This window comes from Sorex fumeus, unplaced genomic scaffold (assembly GCF_029834395.1).
Source record: "Sorex fumeus unplaced genomic scaffold, SorFum_2.1 ptg000018l, whole genome shotgun sequence".
NCBI lineage: Eukaryota > Metazoa > Chordata > Mammalia > Eulipotyphla > Soricidae > Sorex > Sorex fumeus.
Window position 1 is genome coordinate 5963928 of NW_026606075.1, and position 19908 is coordinate 5983835.

The 19908-nt window shown below is 47.9% G+C and overlaps 1 protein-coding gene across 1 annotated transcript in view; it reads left to right on the forward strand.

Moving 5' to 3' along the window:
* Positions 1 to 2296: 2296 nt before the first annotated feature.
* The window catches only part of ELL2 (elongation factor for RNA polymerase II 2), an 87852-nt gene continuing 70240 nt past the window's right edge, over positions 2297 to 19908 (forward strand). Inside the window, exon 1 of the mRNA XM_056112505.1 lies at positions 2297 to 2587. Within this exon, the coding sequence (XP_055968480.1) occupies positions 2315 to 2587 (273 nt within the window). The 5' untranslated portion in view covers positions 2297 to 2314. The remainder of the gene's footprint in view (positions 2588 to 19908) is intronic.

Consider the following 19908-nt stretch of genomic DNA (forward strand, 5'->3'; position numbering starts at 1 on the left):
ATGAATTACCCTTAGCAGCACTGCGACTTCCCCCGGTGATTCAGCCGCTCATCAAGTTGTGCGTGGATGAAGGGGAGAATGCACTACTAGCAGATTACCATTGCATGCCTACTTCCTTCCCAGGGTGGCCAAGTTCAAAAGGTGAAAAGCACAATCAGTCACTCACTTCAATACTTAAACCACCTACTGAAACTTGGCATTTAAAAATTTTTTATTTTTCCCTCACTGAGATGAAGACAAGACAATCGAAGACCAGAAGATGCTGCAGGTCAAGCAAGAGAAGAAAACTGCAGGGAAGAGTCCTGCCCCTCCCCCGCGCTCGGGTGTCCTGGGCTCTGAGTAAGCCAAGGCCAAGTCCGGTGTCCTGTGGGCGGGGATTTACCCACCTTGGCCGGAAACGCAGCGGGATACAGGTTTTACTCGTTCTGGTCCACCCCTCCTCCCCCCACCCCCCAATAATTAACGCGTTGGGTGTGTGGTCAGACCTTCCCCGTCCAAGCACAGCAAACACGAGCGAAGAACGATGATTCCAGGATGGAATTATTTTTAGAGCTTTTCTTTTTTTTTTTTTTTGGTGATTGCATTAATTCCCCTATTCAACGCATCCGAGGTAATTAACACTCTAGTAAAGTAGATTAACAAGTGTTAATCATATCCTAACAGCTAGACGATCCTAGTGGGTCGAAATTAAGTCAATTTAAAATAAATAAATAAATAAATGAATCCTGCCATATAGCCAACGCTCCATGCAGGTATTTCCATTTAATCCGTGTCCCAAAGACCCAGAAGGAGCTTTGTAATTCACACACAATCCAACACATAACAATGCTTGAGGGTGGGAGTCAAGGGGGTAGTCGGGGAAGGGATTTATCCAACGGGGCAGACAGGCAGGGGGGTGGGGGGGGGTGGGGATGAATCATTAAAAACTCCCTCTTGGATTTTTCCGGGCCGGGGGGTTGGGGGGTTGGGGGGAGGAGGAATCGTAGTCTCTGCAACTTGAAAGGATGAGAAATGGTAATTAGATGCTTATAAATTTTTTTCGGGGGATTCCCTGTAATACGCAACGTGACTGCACAACCCGCGCGAAGCCACAAGCTTGGAGATTTATTTATTTATTTATTTATTTTTCTATTTAAAGGCGGGGTGGGTGGGTGGGTGGGTGGGAGGGGGGAATGCCTTTCCACGTTTTCAAGCCTGTCCAAGGTCTGTTTTCATCATCATCAGGTGTCCGACCGCCCAGTTAATCCCTGCGCTGGGAGCGGGTAAACCCGCAGGTCGTGTGCAAACTCGGGACCGGACCTGGACTCGCAGGGGCAGGGGCAGGGGCAGGGGCAGGGGCAGGGGCAGGGGCAGGGGCAGGGGCGGCAGGAGCGGGCCGGGGTCAGCCCCGGAGCCCGAGAAGGCTCGGGGCAGGAGCAGCTCGCGCAGGGGCGGGCGCCCACCCGGCTCCCCCACCCGGGGGCCACGCCCAGGCGGCGCCCCGGGCAGGTGCGAGCCGCAGCCCGGCCCGACGTGCGGGAGCCCGGGGGGGGGGGGGGGGGGGATCCCCGGGGCCAGGGCGCGCGGGGACACCAGCCGCCCCCCGCCCCAACGCTCGAGCTGGGGCGGCTGAAAGGCGGTCGGGCCGCGGCGCGGAAGCGGGACTGCGCCCCGCCCCCCGCCCCGGCGCGCCCCCCGCCGTCGGGGCAGCAGGTCGGCGCGCGAGCCGACCCCGGGCAGCCGCTCCACGGGGGAGGGGCGTGTGTGGGGGTGCGTGGGGGGATCCCCCAGCTGGAGCCTGGCCCACCGCGGCCGGAGACGACCCGACGTGACGTCGTCGGAGGGGGAGCCGGCCGGCAGCGCGTCACCCCGACGTCAGCCGCCCGCCCGCCCGCCTCGCGGCCGCCCCGTCCGGGGAGCCGAGCGCCGGCGGCTCCGGGCCCCGCCCCCGGGAGCGGGCCGGCAGCCAATGGGGGCGGGCGCGGCGGGCGGCGGGCCAATGGGGCGCGGCGGGGCGGGGCCCGGGCCGGGCGGGGCGGGGCGCGGCGGCGGCGGCCGGCCAATGGGGCGCGGCGGGGCGGGGCCCGGGCCGGGCGGGGCGGGGCGCGGCGGCGGCGGCCGGCCAATGGGGCGCGGCGGGGCGGGGCCCGGGCCGGGCGGGGCGGGGCGCGGCGGCGGCGGCCGGCCAATGGGGCGCGGCGGGGCGGGGCCCGGGCCGGGCGGGGCGGGGCGCGGCGGCGGCGGCCGGCCAATGGGGCGCGGCGGGGCGGGGCCCGGGCCGGGCGGGGCGGGGGCGCGGCGGCGGCGGCGGCGGCCGTCTGGCTGCGCGCAGTATATGACAGCGCGTCCGCCGCGGGATGGCCGTAGCGGCGGCGGCGGCGGCAGGAGCCCGAGCAGCCGCGGCCGCAGAGGAGGCCGGAGCCCGATCGGCGGCGGCGGCGGCACCCCGGGGCGCGTAAGATGGCGGCGGGGGGGGCCGGCGGGCCTGCGGGAGGAGCAGCGCTACGGGCTGTCGTGCGGGCGCCCGGGCCAGGACCGCGTCACGGTGCTGCACGTGAAGCTGACCGAGACGGCGATCCGGGCGCTCGAGACCTACCAGCGGCACCAGGTGAGCGGCCGGGCGGCGGGTCGCGGGCTGGGGGCGCCGGGGCGGGCCGGGCACCCGGGCCGGGCGGGCGGGCGGCCCCTGGCGGCGGGGCTCCGACGGCGCCCGCGGGCGAGGCGCGGGCCGGGGTCGCGCCGGGGGAGACGCGCGCGCGCGCGCGGGGGGAGCGGGCAGGGCGGCCGCGGGACGCCCCGTGGGGGCGGGGGTCGCGGAGGGGGGCACCCGCAGGGGCCCCGAGCTCGGACCGCGGCCGGGCGCCGGGCACCCAGACCGCCCCGCGGGGAGGGCGCAGCTCGCCCACGGATGCCCGGCGCCCGCCGCGCGCATCCGCCACCCGCGGGCAGCCCGGGACGGTGGCGACCGCCGTCCAGCCGGAGGCCCCCGGGGGTCGCGCACCGGCTGCTGCGGTGATCGGAGAGGGTGGGGCGGGTCGGTCCCCACCGGTGGGCGGGGAGGGGGTCGCCCCGCGGGGACTCGCGGCCCCGGTGGGCCAGAATTCGTCCGTGGGGGCAGCAAGTGCGTGGGAGGTGGCGGCGGGAGCGCACCGGGGACGGGTTGGGGCCACGACGCCACGGGGGCCGGGGACGGACCGAAGGGTCCCCCCCACCCGCCGAGTTCCAGCCCAGCCCCACCGGGGATGCTGATTTGCAGCTTGCTCCGCGCCGCGGCCGATCTCACGGACCGGGCTCCCAGGGCCGGAGGGACCCCGGAGCAACCGACTCCCATCGTCATTGGGCTGCAAAAAGTAGGGAGCGAATTGACATCTGTTGAGCTCCCACTAGTGCCAAACCGGCTAAGTACATCGGGCGAGACCGAGTCGGGGCACTGTGTCGCAGGCGAGGTGTGAGCCTGCACCGGGTGGGAGTGCGGAGCGGGGCAGGTGCGCGCGGGGGAGCTCTCGCTGCGCACTGGCTTGGGAACACTATAGGACCCCCGAGAGACTGTGGCCCGTGGGTGCGCAAGAGTGGCGTTGAGCATGCTGGCGGGAGGGTGCTCAGGAGTCGACCGACAAGTCTGTGACTGCGCCACCCGAGGGACACATAGGAAGCAGCTGTATGAACACGCAGTCATGTGTGTGCACACCAGGAGAGCCAGGTGGAACAGGTTCATGAACACGCAGGTACATGGATGAACACACTGCCAGAGAGGCATGTGGGACAGATGCATGGACATACAGGTAGATAGATGTGACCCCGGAGAAATTCTCACGTTTCTGGGAGAGGAGAGAAGAGATGATGAACAGTGAGGGACAGAAGAGAGGGAGAGGGGAGAGAGAGAGAGAGAGAGAGAGAGAGAGAGAGAGAGAGAGAGAGAGAGAGAGAGAGAGAGAGAGATCTTTCTAGAAACCATAAAATTCCAGGGAGAAAGCAAAGCAACCCACGCATGGCCAGGAGGTCAGTGTCCACGGAGCAATCCAGACAGGAGGAGATGGAGGAAACACAAGCTGTGCTGGGACAGGCGCCTGCAGAGAAGAGGAGCAGCCGGGGGGAGTGGAAGGCCCATCTGGGAAGCCGGGCAGGGGCCAGAGAGGGACAGAGGCAGACACTGGAGGAGAACTGGGCCCCCTGAGATGCAGAGATAAGCTTGCCTGTTTCAAGGGAGGGCATGGGAAGGAATGACAGTGGGAAGGAGGTAGGTCAGGGAATGGAAAGAGGAAAAACACTGCAGAGGAAGCAGCTGGCAGCCGGAGGCCAGTTTCCAGTGAGGAACCGGGGGAGCAGAGAGAGACTGAAATGCAGAAGGAGGCATCGCTGGATGTGGGTCAGCCAGCCTCCTCCGGGGAAGGCCAAGCCTATTCTGTAGCTGATAGCAGCAGCAACTGACAGGCATTAACGGCTTGGCAGAAAATTGGTGGGTAGAGGGGACCTTTCAGGTAGGGGTGAGTCCCAGGCTCAGGGAGGTGACAGAAAAAGGGAGGGTCAGTGCTCACTGATCTGCGCGCCCACGGGGGCCCAGGAAGGGGGTTTCACTTCCCTGTGTCTCTGGTTGCCATTTCTACCTCCTTTTAAAAAAGTGTCTCTGTGCTGGGGTTCAAATTGGAACTCTGACCTCCCAAAGCCCCTACATTTATATAGCAGTGTCTTCTGCACCTCGGACCAAAACCTTTTTCTTTCCTAAGCCACCATTGAACTTATTTTATGTTTTTTTTTTTATATATTTAAAGCCAATAGCTATCTTTGCTGCTACCTCTATTGCCTGTAAGATCATTCTCATTTTCCATATGTATCAATGCACTCATCAGTCCCTAGATGGAAAGAAAGGGAAAAAGCCTTATTATTATTTTTTTTTATAAATGTGCCTCCATTTTTTTCTGAATATGGACCAGGTAAATTGAATAAAAATCCTAGGATTCTGTTTCTCCTGGAAAGCTGGTGATAAAAACAGTGGCAGGCAGAGGAGAGGGTGAGGGGGGTTAGGCTGATTGCCACTGAACTAAGATACTCCTGCCTAGTTTCTGACTTAACTGGCTCTGACTTTCACTCCAGCCAGGAGAACTCTTCTAAAGGGACCTGGAGAGCAGCACTCGAAATGAGACTTTAACCCTTCATAGCTGAAAAGTGGGGAGAGACTGGAGGGGACTCGAGGTGACTGTACACTGTCAGTTCTTACTGCAGTGTCCTCTGGCACGTTCAGCTGAGCCTGCTACAAACACATCCTTTTGTGCTTCTAGCTCAAACCAGATTGGGCACCCCCAGAAGGAAGCAAAGCAGCAGCTGCCAGGATCGTGCGTATGACAGGACTTGTCTCTCCCAGGGGAAGATGTTATTTGGCCTTTCATACCTTCCACCCATAGAAGCAGGGCTCCTGACTTTAAATGGAGCTCCGGGGAAGAAGCCTATTCTCTCTGAGATCAGATGGTTTTAATTTCTCACATGAAACTGCCCCCACGACCTTTCCTTGCTCCAATAAGGGAGATGCTTGGTGCTTGACAAGCCTCTAAGTGACCTTGTTCTGTACAAGGTTATGACTTTTACCTTCTGATGGCTTTCTAAGGACCAGGCATTTTAACAAGTTGATTTCCTCAATTAAGTTGATTTCCTCAATTAATTTTCACCAGAGTATCTTGTCCATTGGACTTACTCCTTCAGATCGATCCTTAGGAGGTACACGTAGGAATGTTAGAAAGTTTAATTTTGTCTGAATACAGAAGTTCTTTAGATATAATTGAGCAGGTATCAGGAATTATTCGGTTTCATGGAAACAAAATCCTTAATTGGAAACAGTTTTACACTGTTTCAAAGACAAACAAGTCTAATTGACCTTCATTATTCAAGCTTTCTATTTTTAGAGAAGAATTGAAGAATGCTAACTTGGGAGCCTTTCTAAATGTGGACCCGGGTGTGGGGGAGGTGGGTAAGGGCCGGAGATACTGTGAATCCCAGGATGGTAGTTACAGCTGCAGAAGAGAGAGAGCTCCTAAAAGTTGTTTGCTATTTAGTTCAAAATTGGTTATAGATAAGAGATTAACTAGGAAGTTATTTTTGTGGTTTGCAGAGTAAAATCAGACGTACTAATACTGGATATTTAGGATAAGTAGCAGGGTTACTTTTTTAAAAAACTGTAGATAATTGTGGGTGTAGAGACAGGTTTAGAAAAAAATAAAATCACAAATCGGAACTTTATAATCATCCTAAACTGTGTCTGGGATTGTGTGACCTGTATGATCTTTATTTTTTTTTTCTAAATGAACCAGTGTCATTGCAATTATATCTTTCTGTTAATAAGACTACTTAGAATTAAAGCCAAAGCTTACAAAAATCTGTTTTAGCTAATTTTTCAGTAATGCAGTTTATTTATGTTGACATGTGAGAACATTTGTAGTAATAAAAATTTTAGTAAAATAATGTATTTAGATTCTGTCACTTCTGAGTCTGTAAATCCAGGGATTTTTTCCTTGGGGAGAGGATGAAGGAGGCACACTTAGCAGTACTTAGGGGCGTCTAGCACAGTGCTTTGGGGCCAAACACCATGTAGAGTAATCCTGGTGGTACTTGGGGCTCCATGCAGTGCCAGGAATTGAACTCAGGCTTCTGCAGGCATGGCATGCAATGCAACCTTTGAACCATATCCCTGGCCTCAATAAATTGTATAAAAATATTTCCTCAGCAGGGAGGGAGGGCACTTGTCTTGCTAGCAGCCTACCTGAGTTCTGAGTTCAATCCCTGACACGCCATATGGTTCCCAAGCCCAGTGAGGAATGATCCCTGAGCACAGCGCCAGGATAAGCCCTGAATACCGCCGGGTGTGGCCAGATAAACAGAAAAAATGTTTCCTCAAAGTTATGACAGTGATGGCTCAAATAATATTACCACTTTTACTCAACTGTCCATGAAGAGTTGCTTATAGATTTGTTTTGAGGGGACGGACTGTACATTTTCTATGCCTGGGTTCAGAAAACAGATACCTTTAGGAGGTATTGTATTAACAGTCTTGCCAATTCTAAATACTTTTCCTGCCTTAATTAGTTCCTTCTAGGAAAATGTTAGCATTTCAAAAGTGCCTGAAAATATTATTATGTTTCATTTTGTATGAGGAAGATGCTGTTATTTCCAGTCAAAGCATAGAGACTTATTGACATCTCCTAGGCTGGTCTTTACGAATAACTGTCTTCTACGCTTTGCTTGATCTTCTAAAGTTGCTGATCCAACAGATCATGAGGCAGGTGATTTCCTCAACTTGGTCTTACTTCCAGATGAATGTTTAGCATTTGATTGGTTGTGGTTTAAACCTGGGGGCACAAAAAAGACTCAGATCTTATTATTTCTTTATCTCTTCCTCTTTCTGCCTGCCCTCTGACAGTCCTGACTGTGTGTGTGGCAGTAATCTGCTTTCCAAATGCAAATGAGCTGTTCTAAAGACACTGACTCCCCAGCCTTCAAGATCTGCCACTGACCATGGGTCATGTTTGACTGGATAAAACTGAAGTTTGTTGGGCAGTTGCCTTGCATGCAGCTAACCTGGGTTCAGTCCCTGGCATGCCGTAGGGTCCCTCAAACACCACCGTTCGTAATCCCTGAGTGAAGAGCCAGGAGTAACCCTTGAGCACTGCTGGAGGTACACCTCCCCCCCCCACACACACACACACTCCAAAACAAAACAAAAGTACCCCAAATGACTTCGCACTCTTTTAATTTAAATCCATTGTAGGCTGACCTAGATCTTAAAATACTTCTATCAGGTGAAGTTAAGTATGTGGCATGAACATTTATTCAAGCGATCAGGTGTTCAGCTTACGCTCCTCCCAGTGAAAAACAGTAGCCAGATTGCCTAAAAAGATAGGCAGGGAACCTTGGCAGCAGAGCTGGGAGGAGAAAGAAAGAACATATGTGACGGACTGGAACATGTTCAAGAAAAGAATTTAAAAGGAAAGGGGCGTAGAATTCTTGGAATGATTTACAGGAAAGCTTACTGAGGACTATCACCAGGTCCAGCATTTCCATTTGCTCTGTTTGCACTTATTTAAAAAAAAAAAAAAACCTGAAAGCTGTATGCATAGTGCTTATTGGGTAAGTTGTGATAAAGCCAATCGAGGGAGGAAAATGAAAATTTCAGCGAAATCAACGCTGGGTTGTTTTTAGCAATTTGCAGTGACAACAGAGAAACTCAGGAGACTAGTACCAGAGTCCAGTATTGGGATTTTTGAAAAGAGGTCCCCAAAATGTGATAATGGGTATTCTGCATTTTAAAATGAATTAAGCTTTAGAACATAGAAAGCCATACAGAACTTCACATTTAACTCTCCTACATTCTTTAGCTCTGTGGCATTTTCTGTGACTTAAACCATTCCCCCCCCCAAAAAAGTAGGTCTGTAATTGAATACAAGAAATTTATGATTATGTCTCCACAGTCAAGTTGAAACTGAAAAACATGACATAATTCAGGTCAGATTTACCAGGGAGAATTGCCTCTCTGTCTTGTCTTTCCTTTTCTCTCTCCTTTCCTTCCTAATTTTTCTCCTTATCTCTTATTTCTGTTGGGACATCATGGCCCTCAGCCATGTTAAATGTTTAGGAAGAACTGGTTAAAGGGCCTCTGTCTGCCAAAACTTTGCCAGAAAAGGCCACACCTAGAATTCAGAGTGAATCTTATTAATTTGGTTACATGCTCCTTCAAGATGCAAGATCAAATTAGCACCTTAAATTGAACTCTATAGTCTGAACTACTCATTAATTTAATAGCAACTGGATGGCTGGATGAGTTATTGTATTGGGAGTCCTATTTGTTACCGGTCCCAAAAAACACCTTCAATCTTAGCATGTTACCAGGGTTTTAGCAGACAGAGGCTAGATCTCCATATAAGGGAAAAAAGCACAGGAAACTTAAGGACAGCAGTAGAGAAGCTAGCAAATGCGGACTCATAAGGAAAGCCCCGCTTAATATACTCCAAAATGCAGGAGAAAATACTTTTGGGATTATGAGGGGAAAGGCAGAATGGAGGAGGTTGGCTTATGTTCTGTCAACACCAGAAACACACTCAATAGAGTCTAAAATCACTTGAACTTTGCTTTGGGATTATTTAGAACCTGGCCACAGTGTGTGATAAATGTCAGGTGAAGCTGCAAGGAGAAAGACAAGTTAGGGAAAGGAGAGGCCAGAGATGCTTACTCAGCCCTCGAACGCTTCTGGGAGGGAGACTTTACAGATGAATAGAAACTTGAGAATTTAAGACCAGGTTTTGTTCTGAAGAACAAATTGACACTCAGCACTTGGCAAAAAGCAGGAGAGGGAGATAAAGAAGATGGAGTATCTACCCTTTTAATGAACACATCCACTTGGTTTGATGACCAAGGGACTGAGTTTTGAATGTGTGTTTTATGCGTGTGTGTGTTGTTTGGTTTTGGTCTGGGGGCGACATCCAGCAGTGCTCGGGAATGAATCCAGCTCTGTGCTGGGGTGTGTGGGGTGAGGTGTGGGAATGTAGATAACTTCCAGCATTTTCTGGACAACTTGTGGTCAGGGGATTGAACCCAGTGGCTGTGTGTTAAGTTCTAGAAGTGAATCTGGGGCTGTGAGGCTAGACTAATGCAATATTATATCGTTTACCTATCTTTCGTTGTGTTCCTTTGTTTTGGTTCCGTACCCGCCAGGGTTCAGAAATCACACCTGGAGGGCTTGGGAGCACCATATGGGGTGCTTGGAATCAACCCAGGTGAGCAGCATGTCAGGCAAGAGACCTGCCTGCTCTACTCTGCCTCTGGCCCCCTTGTTTGCCTGTCTGCTACAAATTCTTCCATGTGAATGGAAATTGAGAAACAAAATTATCAGGCATAAAATATTTTGGGTTTTATTTTTTTATTTTATTTTTAAGTTTTTAGCAGGGAGTTTTAAAATCCATCTACAGATTTCCTTTATCCAATAGAATTTATAAATAATGCTGAAAACTATCAAAGAGCACAGGAACATGAGCGTCTAGTGTGACTTTAACATGACAATCAGACCGCCTATGATTTCTGTTCCTAGAGCTTATTGAAATGTAATGAATCCTTCATAATATATCTCTGACTTTACATTTCAATAGTTATTTTGAAATGATTCCTAAAGGCCTTTGATGAACCCCCATGTTTTCACTTCTTCTAGATTGCCATTATTTTTATGAAGGTGCTTTGATTCTTACTTTTTGATAAACTTATGTGTAAAACGATAGGTAACCAAAAGTCCAAACAGATTTTCTTAAACATTTACATCACTATGGACTAGTTATGGGTTTATGGTCCATAGAAATTACTTTGCCTGGAAGAATTCCCCTGAACAGTGAATTTATTCAAGGTTGAAGCCAGGCCTAAATAAGATTCGAATTTCTAATAAATACGATTCACTAAGATACTTTAGGGTCTAAATATGCTTACATGGACACTCAAATGTTGGCATATTTTTAAATGAAATATACTATTGCTTTTAATTTCCCTTTCTTAGAAATCTGATTCTTTAGAGGATCATAAAATATCCACATAGTAAAAAAGAAGTAGGAGTCAGAATTATAACTATAGTATATTTTTTCAAACTATTTCAAACTATAATTTTATTTCAAACTCTAATTTTTTCAAATTATAACTATAGTATATTTTTTCAAACATGCGTTCATCTCACATGGACTAGGTATAGAGCTATACCAGAGACACAAAGCTAATAAGTCATGGATATTCTAACCATTGAGAAAAATGTGGTTTAGTAGAAAATTGGCAGACTTGTGAAGAAATTGATGAAGTACATTGGGTTGGATTGCATCTCAAAAGTGAAGGTCATATATGAAAACGTGTCTGAAAAGCAGCAACTGCCCCCCCCCACACCCGTCCTCTGCTTTCCCAGGCCAGGTGGGTTGTCCCTGCTACACCCCTGAGATGGTACCCAATTTGTTGCCAAGTTAGTGTTATCTCGATGTTTGATCTCACTGACCTTGAACTCTTCTGTCAGAGGCACTCTTCCTGATTTTCTTCCCTCCCTCTGTTCTTCCTTTCTGGCTGGAGAGCCCACCTTCTTCCTCCTTATCTCTTTACTTTTCCTCGGTAAGTCCATCAAATTCTCTGGCTTTCAATGGCATCTGTGTGTCAGTGATTTATAAATCTCTACCTATAACCCTGGCTTCCCCCTAGTTCGCTCACGTCTTGCTACCTTCTCATCCGATGTTAACAAGAACCTCAAACTGAATCAAGATTAGCTTAGCACTTGATTTCATTCCTCAGAACCTTCAGCTTCCTGCATGTTCCTTATCTCAGTGAGGAGCAGCCCTTGCCTCCACTCGGCTGATCCTCCTTGATTTGTCTGTTCTCTTGACACCTTCGATCTTACTGTTCTCTCAGCCTTCGAGTACACGCTTTCACCCAGCCCTCATCATCACCTTCAGCCTTGCTACCATCTGTCTGCTTTCTTGAGGACCATCAGCACAGTGATCAGCTGGTTCCCCTTTCCCCCCTTCTGTGATCTTTTCTCCACACACTGGTGAGAGTTTTTTTAATTTTATTTTTGGTGTTTGGGATACACTAGGCAGTGCTCAGGGGCTGCTCTTGGCTCTGTGCTTAGGGTCCCTCACTAGAGTTTGGGGGACTCATGGTGTTGGGGATCGAACCCGGGCCTGTGGTACGCAAAACCTGCCTCCAGCCCGAGAAATATATCTTAAAAACATCAAATATGATCACGCAGTTTCCTGGCTTCAAGACTTTCAGTGGTCCCATTTCTAAGGAGTGTTTTAGATACTTTAAAGAAAATCTTGCCTTCCAGTCCAGATTCTTTTACCTCTTCTGTACTTCTTTTCTTGGGGTCAGGATCCTAAAGAACAAATCTTCATTTGAGTTTATAGGCAGATTTGACTTGTAAACTTATTATACAGTTTAAAAACCTCCATTAAGCTCCTGCTTGTTAAAGATTGATAGGATATTATGCCTCAAGCATTGTTGGTTTAGCAGGGGTGGGAAAGCTTTTTCCTGCCAAGGGCCATTTGGATATTTATAACATCTTTCGTGGGCCACACAATGCGGGCAGACGGGCGGCGGGCAGACGGGTAGCCGATGAGAAGCTGCCGGACGGACGTTCCCCACCCCTGAATTAAAGGTTGCTTCCCAGTAACTAACATTTCAGTTGGTTATACACTTTAGGTTTTTCCATTTCTTTAAGATCTATTTGAACTGCTGTTATGACAATAATATACTTCGTTTTTCCTCATTTGGCCCGTGGCCAATAGCTGTAGTTTTGGATTTGGCAGCTTGGAGGAGCGGCACTGTTTTTTTGGTTTTGTTTTGTTTTGTTTTCTTATATTTTTGCAAGCAGAGACCTTGTACAAGTAAGATGACTTTCCTCGCCACTGAACTGCATCTCTGACCTGCTACAGCCAGAGTTAACCTTTCAAGCTAAAGATTATCTTCAGTAGATAATAGCTCAGGGCTTTTGTGCTTGTTTTTCTACTTTGCCTCTCTCTGCTTCAGTAATTCCTCTTCTGTTAGACTCCTTTCTGTGTTATAGTCGCATGCCCTTGGTCCCCGTGCACCTTGGTTCTGTACCCCTAATGATGTCCCAGGACCTCCTAGTCATGCCCAGAGCAGGATCTTAACTAGTGTCAACCCCATGCCTCAGCTCAGGACTCTGCCAGGAGCTGTCCAGGGCCCACACGTTGGTCTTTATTTTTTTTTTTTTAATTTTTTATTTTTATTTATTTATTTTTTTACAGTTGTAGATTTACAATTTTTTTGTGCTTGGGTTTCAATTATACAATGATCAGATACCCATCCCTCCACCAGTGCCCATTTTCCACCACCATGGATACTATCCCTCCCACCCCCATCCCCCCATCCCCCCCTGCCTCTGTGGCAGGACAATCCCCTGTGTTCTCTCTCTCCGTTTGGGTGTTGTGGTCTGCAAAAGAGGCATTGAGTGGCAAACATGTTCAGTCCATAGTCCACTTTCGACATGCATCTCCCCTCCTGGGAGGATCCTCCAAACACCCTTTATTTGGTGCTCCCTTCTCTATCTGAGCTGCCCTTTCCTCTAGGATGCCCGGCTGGCCTCTAAGCTATGGAGTAATCCTCCTGGTGCTGATCTCAGCTATTCTTGGGTATTAATCTCATACTTTGTTACTTTAAATCCCCCAGATGAATGCAATCTTTCTATGTCTATCCCTCTCTTTCTGACTCATTTCGCTTAGCATGATACTTTCCATATTGTACCACTTGTATGTAAAGTTCATGACTTCATCTTTTCTAAGAGCTACATAGTACTCCATACGTTGGTCTTTATTTCATACAGTTTCTAAGATGGCTCATTGAAATTTGCAGAGAATGTTCACCAATGTTGTGTGTGAGTTGATGGAAACATGACTTGAGTTTTTTTGGTAAAGCCTTGTAGATAGCCTTAGCATCTAATGAAGGATGGGAGACAAAGATGGAAACGCTGTTGATATGTGTTTACCATTTTCATCGAGGCACCGGGATTTACAACACTGTTAATTATACTTTGCGGCCACGTACATTCCTACACCACACCCATCTCAGGAGCTCACCTCCCTCCACCAGTATCCCAAGGACCCTCCCTCTACTCCCTATGTAAGCTCATTTCTATAGACAAAAGGAGATTCTATTTTATTAAAGATAACTTTAGATTACCTCTACATTTTACATTCATAATATTGTTCTAAACATGCTGTCAACTTCTAATGAGAGTTTGCTACACTTGATTTCTTTGGGATCATCTGTCTGCTTTCCTATGCAATTTTCTGCTCTAATTCCAGTTTTCTTTCTCCTTCTCTCTGTGCCTAGTGTTTCTATTATAGTGGTTAAAATATAATTCTCAGATAAAATTATAATTTGCTTTCTGTATCAGATGATATTTTTCAAAGTATAATTAAATGACTCGCTAAGTAAGAGTTATAAGAGTTCAGGTTCTGAAACTGGCGCAGCACTTCTATTAACAAAGAAAGATGATCCCACACAGCTTGTCTCCCAAGAAAAATTACTCTTTTCACCTTGTTTTGTTTTGTTTTGCCACACCCATTGGTTTGGGGGTATTAATCTTATTATTATGTTCAGGGTTACATCAGGAAGGGAGATTGAGGTCGCACTTGGCAGTTCACAGAATCTGCTTCTAGCTTGGTGCTTGTGAAATCATGTGGTGCCAGGGACTGAACCTGGGGTTCCAGCATGTGATTATAAATGCCCACCTTTTGAGCTGTCTCCAACCCAAGAGTACAGTTCTAACAGCGACACAGGTTTGAGTTCTAGGCCACTTACTTGTGTAGCTTTAGGTAACTCATAAGGCTAACCTGGAATATGTCTACATAGTATTGACCCCTCAAAGGCGATCCTGAGAAGTTACAGAGGTAAAGGTAAAAATGGTTATTGTGCCTGATCTCTTTTACTCACTAAACAGATAGTAACTGGGTCCCTGTAATTGTTTCCTTAAAACAATCCCACCAAAGCAGTCCTTTGAACCATTCATTACCTTTTATAGACAATCTTCTGGTTTGGGCAAAATTCCAAAATTACATTTGACTTTGGAATTTTTTCTCATTATCATGATTTTTATAACGCAGCTGATTCAGATAAATATCAGATATTTAATAAATGGCTGCTTATTTCTAAATAATTCAGAAATTCTTGGATTAGATCATATCAGGAGTACGTCAAGAGTTAATGTTGAGATAACTCAAAGTTTCCATGATGGGTTCAGAAGGGAAGCTGAAGGTTTCCAAGAACATTCCTAATCTTAGAGGAAAGGTTAGAAAGATATCTGTAATGTTTCTTAGAAATCAGATTTTTTTTTTCTTTTTGGGTCACACCAACGATGCTCAGGGGTTCCTCCTGGCTCTGCACTCAGGAATTACTCCTGGCATTGCTCCGGGGACCTTATGGGATGCCGGGGATTAAACCTGAATTGGTTCCGTGCAAGGGCAGTGCCCTAAAAGCTGTGCTATAGCTCCAGCCTGAAGAAACCAGTATTCTATAGATGCAGGAAACTATTTTTTTATGTTTCTATGTTCGCAAAACCCACAGTAATTGTTAAAGTAAAAGTAACCATTGATTTAGCTACATAAACAAGCAGTATTTAAGTAAGCAAGAGATTTTTATAAGAATTTTCATAGGACTACTTTTGCTTATCTCCAAAGAAACCTGAACTTTGGTCCTCCTCTCCTACCCTAAAGTAATTTGATGTGGCAAAAATGATACTACAGCTAAGAAGATAATTCAAGGGGCTGGCGTGCAGGCTTTGCGTGTGGGAAGTATGGGGTACAAAACCTGGCACCCCACAATCCCCCAGCACAGGTGTGACCCCAAAACAAAATTTCTACTTTTACAAGATTGTTATATAATGTTAAATTATATCTTACTTTAGCAGCTTTGCTAGTGTAAGTTCATGGAAATAGGTGTGTGTAGATTTCTTTGGTCAGAGGGTGGTTGGTGTGTGATGGCAGCTATCAAAAGTATTGCCGGGGCCAGAGCGATAATACGGTAGATAGGGCATTTGCCTTGCACGCAGCCAACCCGGGTTCGATCCCCGGCATCCCATATGGTCCCCCGAGCACCACCAGGTGTAATTCCTGACCACAGAGCCAGGAGGAACCCCTGAGTATCGCTGGGTGTGACCCAAAATGAAAAAAAAAAAAAGTATTACCACTGGACTGTACTGTCCTCCCATTGTTCATTTATTTGCTCGAGCGGGCCCAGTAACGTCTCCATTGTGAGACTTGTTTTTACTGTGTTTGGCATATGGAATATGTCACGGGGAGCTTGCCAGGCTTTACCCTGCGGGCGAAATACTCTCGGTAGCCTGCCAGGCTCTCCAAGAGGGGCGGAGGAATTGAACCGGGTCTTCTGGGTTGGCCATGCGCAAGGCAAACGCCCTACCTGCTGGGCGGAAATCCCATCAAGGGCTGAAGCACAAGCCTTGAATGCAGAGACCCCCATGTATGATCCCTGATACCACATGGTTCCCTGAGCACTTTGGGGTGGCCCTGGATGCCCTCAGAACTGCTGGACCCAATACCAAAATCTGCAGACCCCCACAACCAGGACAAAAGGCATCAAGTTTGTGACTTTCGGACCCCTGACACTTGTTTGGAGTACCCCCGCTCCCTTCTGCTAGGGGCTGAGGAGCTAGCTCAGAAGCTTGGAATGCGAGGCTCTGAGTCAGATCCCTGCCACCACATGCCCTTCTACCCCTGGCATCACCTGGCAGAGCCCTCCCTGCCTGGCTTGAACAGTACCACAGTTTCTGGGCCTAAGCACCTGGTGGCACGTTGCCTGGGTATCCTTCAGGATCCGGAGCACTGCCAGGATGCCCCACACCACACCTCACAAAAGTTAAACCACACCATTGAGCACTGCAGTATTGCCTGTAATTTTATCCTGTGTTTAATAATGCCCTGGGCCCCCTAAACTATACAGAAGTTTAATCCAGGGAGCTCTAAAAGCGGTGAAATGTCTCGAGTTTAACTGAACCTTTGACTGCAAACTAGCACCTTTGTGAAGCTGCTGAAGCCTTTGCCAACAGGAGTTTCCCTCATGAGGCCCCATGTGTCTTTTTTCTCGGCTGAATAGAGATACTGGGTGACCTTTATACTTATAACGACTTAGTTAAACCCTAAAGTTACTTGATTTTCAAGAGTTAACGTGGTGCAAATATTTAAAGGTAAAAATTTGAAGCCCCATTGAAACTCACTTGTAAGGGGAATATACTTAGCAAGTTAAATATTATTTTAAAGCATGACATATCTTATTTTGGCCACTTCAAATTGCAATATCTTTTATTTTTATTTTATTTCTTGGCGGGGGGGTTGTGCCATAACCTGCTTAAGGACCATGTGGTGCTGGGGATCGAACCCGAGATTCCAGCATACTAACAACAGGCCGCAGCCAGTCCTTGGGAATTCTCTTCCTGGGCCAGTAATATCAGCTTTTAAAGTTGAATTTTATTCTGCAAAATGTACACAGTCAGTTGGGGAGTCATGTTTGAGCATTTAACTTAGGCTGAAAAACTAACATGCTTGAGACATTTGCTTTTAATGGTATTGACTTTTAGAACTTGTTCCTGCTCATAATACTATGAACTCAGCGCTCAGGTCCCTAAGTGGTATGAGGGCGCAATTGTCTCTTCCTGTTGACTTTCTAAAAACGTTTAAGAGAGAAGGCACAGTGACATGTCTCAAATTGGGATTAAAAATAAAGTGAGTGAGATTCTTTTGCAGATTTCCCTTATAAGTTGTCAGATATCTGAAAGGAGCTTTTCAGAGATGAAGATCTTAATTCTTAATTTGTCCTTGTCTGAGGAAGCACCCGCAACTATTCCTTGAAGACAGTATTATTCATTTTTAAATGAAAGCTGACAATACAAATATTCATAATTGTTTATGACATAGGACGCTTATAAAATAGAATAAGAAACTGAGCTTTGGAAATTGCTTTTATTTTATGAAAGTTTCCATGGAAACAATAAAGTCTGATCTTAGAGACCTTTGGGGCTCTCAAATGTTTTTTCTTAGGAGGCAGTTTATTTTGGAGACTAGAATGGCAAAAGGTGCCTCCGTGGTTGGCTCTCGGAGCGTGAGGTGTAAGATCTGCTGCACACCACAAACTCAGTGACCTTCACAGGACAATTGACCAACTTGCAATACACACACTCATACACTTCCTCTGTCTGTGGGGATATCTTCCCAGGATTCGTGTTAGCAGCCTCATTGGAGACAACGGATTTAAAAGTTCTCTTTGTAGAGTACTAAATTATGTCAATAAAAAAAATTAGAATTTTTGCCAAATGAAGAAGCACAGATAGAAGAACAGATAAGGTTTTTTCGTTTGGATTATATGACTCTCCCTGCCCACCCAAATCATTTCGAGTCAAATGACTCTTGAAGGTTCCTAAGTTGAGGGTAAGATTTTTCAAATTGTTTTGTCTAGCCCTGAAAGGTATATTATAGACATCTAGGTAATATTCACATATCTAAATAGAAATACGCTTTTACGGTGCCTGTTTTTAGCTGAATATAATGGCAATAAATGTTTGTAGCTGAATAATTTCTGTAGCCTAGTAATTAAGACAGCCCATGGGGGGGGGGGGGGGGCGGGAATAGATATATATGCCTGCCCTGTTGAGCTGCAGACTGCTAGTGGGAGCAGCATAGTGGCATAGTTCAATTAGGAAAATGATAGCAGTAGCTTTGTGTTCAGTTAGAAAAATGATGAACTTTTTTTTTAAGATGAACTTGTTCTCAGCTAGGTATTTATTGTCTGGCACTTAACCCTCCAAGTTACTTTCCATCCAGTCTCATTGCTCATTTCCCCACATTGATGCCTTCAATGTGTGGTCTTGATTCCGGATTTATCCAAAAAGAAGACCTGAGGAAATTCGTCTTCAGTGAAGTAAGAGTGTGAAGTGAGCAATTAAAGTGGACTGGCAGGGGCTGGAGCCATAGCACAGTGGGTGGGGCGTTTGCCTTGCACGCGGCCGACCCAGGTTTGATTCCCAGCATCCCATATGGTCCTGAGTGAAGAGCCAGGAGTAACCCCTGTACATCGCCTGGTGTGACCCAGAAAGCAAAAAAAAAAGTGGACTGGCATTGGGGAAGGCCAGCCAGGTGGGAGAAACAGGAAGAAGGTTTAAATAGAGAGGAGAATGTTTTTCAAGCTAGCAAACCAGAAAAGTGAGCCTGGCTGAGGCCGTGAGTTAGAGGTGTGGAAGGGAAACTGGGTGCTCCCGTGAAAGAAGGCTGTGTGCACTCTCCCGGAAGCTGGCTTTCCTGAGCTCACTAGACAGGAGCCCGCCCAGGTTTCGTGCCGTGCCGAAAATTGTATGTGGGAACGATGCCAGCTGTTTGATTGATGACCAACATTTGGAAGGAATTGCAGGGGGGAGAGGTTGTACACACCGGGTAGTGACTGGGCTTGAGACAGGTGCGCGGTTTTCGGAGCAGATAAGGAGCTTGATTCGAGGAAGCCAGGGGCCAGCCGAGTGGTGAGGGATGATTGAGAGGGCCAGAGTCATGGTTGTCGGGCCTGATAGAAACCTGGGAGTTATCTGTCATCCTTCCATGGGAGCTTCCTCTCAGTCCTCTGTCTCCCGTGTGCTCAAGTCATTGTCTTACTTTGTCACCAGTGTATGCCTAAATAGTGTCCCCCACTTTTGTTTGTTTGTTTTTGGAGGGGGGCACCCAGCAGTGCCCATTGCTTATTCCTGACTCCATTCCTGATGTGCTTGGGCACCATCTGAGGTGCTGGGGATCAAACCCAGGTCAGCCATGTGCAAGGCAAGTGCCTTACCAGCTGTACTATTATTCCAGCCCCATCACACGTGGCCTCTAATTCTCTCCCCTAGCGCACTGACGCTGTGATTTCCCTGCAGTACTTCTGTTAGCAACTCGCTTTCTTATTCCAGAAATGAGAGCCTCTAATTTGTGTATCATGTCAGCAGCAAGACAGAAAGGCCATCCCCCCCGAGTAGACTATGGGGGGAGGAGAGGAGAGCTCTTCTCACAGGGTAATAAGCCTGTGGAAATCCTGAGGGCTGGGTATTGAACTGAACTGAGTTGTCCTATTAACTTCTGTCGCAAGATAGAAGCCAGAAATGGGAGTAGATTTTGAGGTCAAGGGAAGATTAAGCAGAGATTGCCAGTTCTCATCCTTTGCCCATGTTTCCGCGGGGACAACCTCTGACCCCTGCTCACAGTGCCCATTCCTCTCTCAGCTCTTCAGAAAAGTCTAGAGCCTGGACACCTCGCACTCTTCTCCTTGGACTTTGCCTTTTCTTTCCTTCGCTTTTCTTTTCTGTTTTCTTTTTCTTCCTTCTCTCCCTCCCTCCTTCTCTCTCTCTCTCTCTCTCTCTCTCTCTTTCTTTCTTTCTTTCTTTCT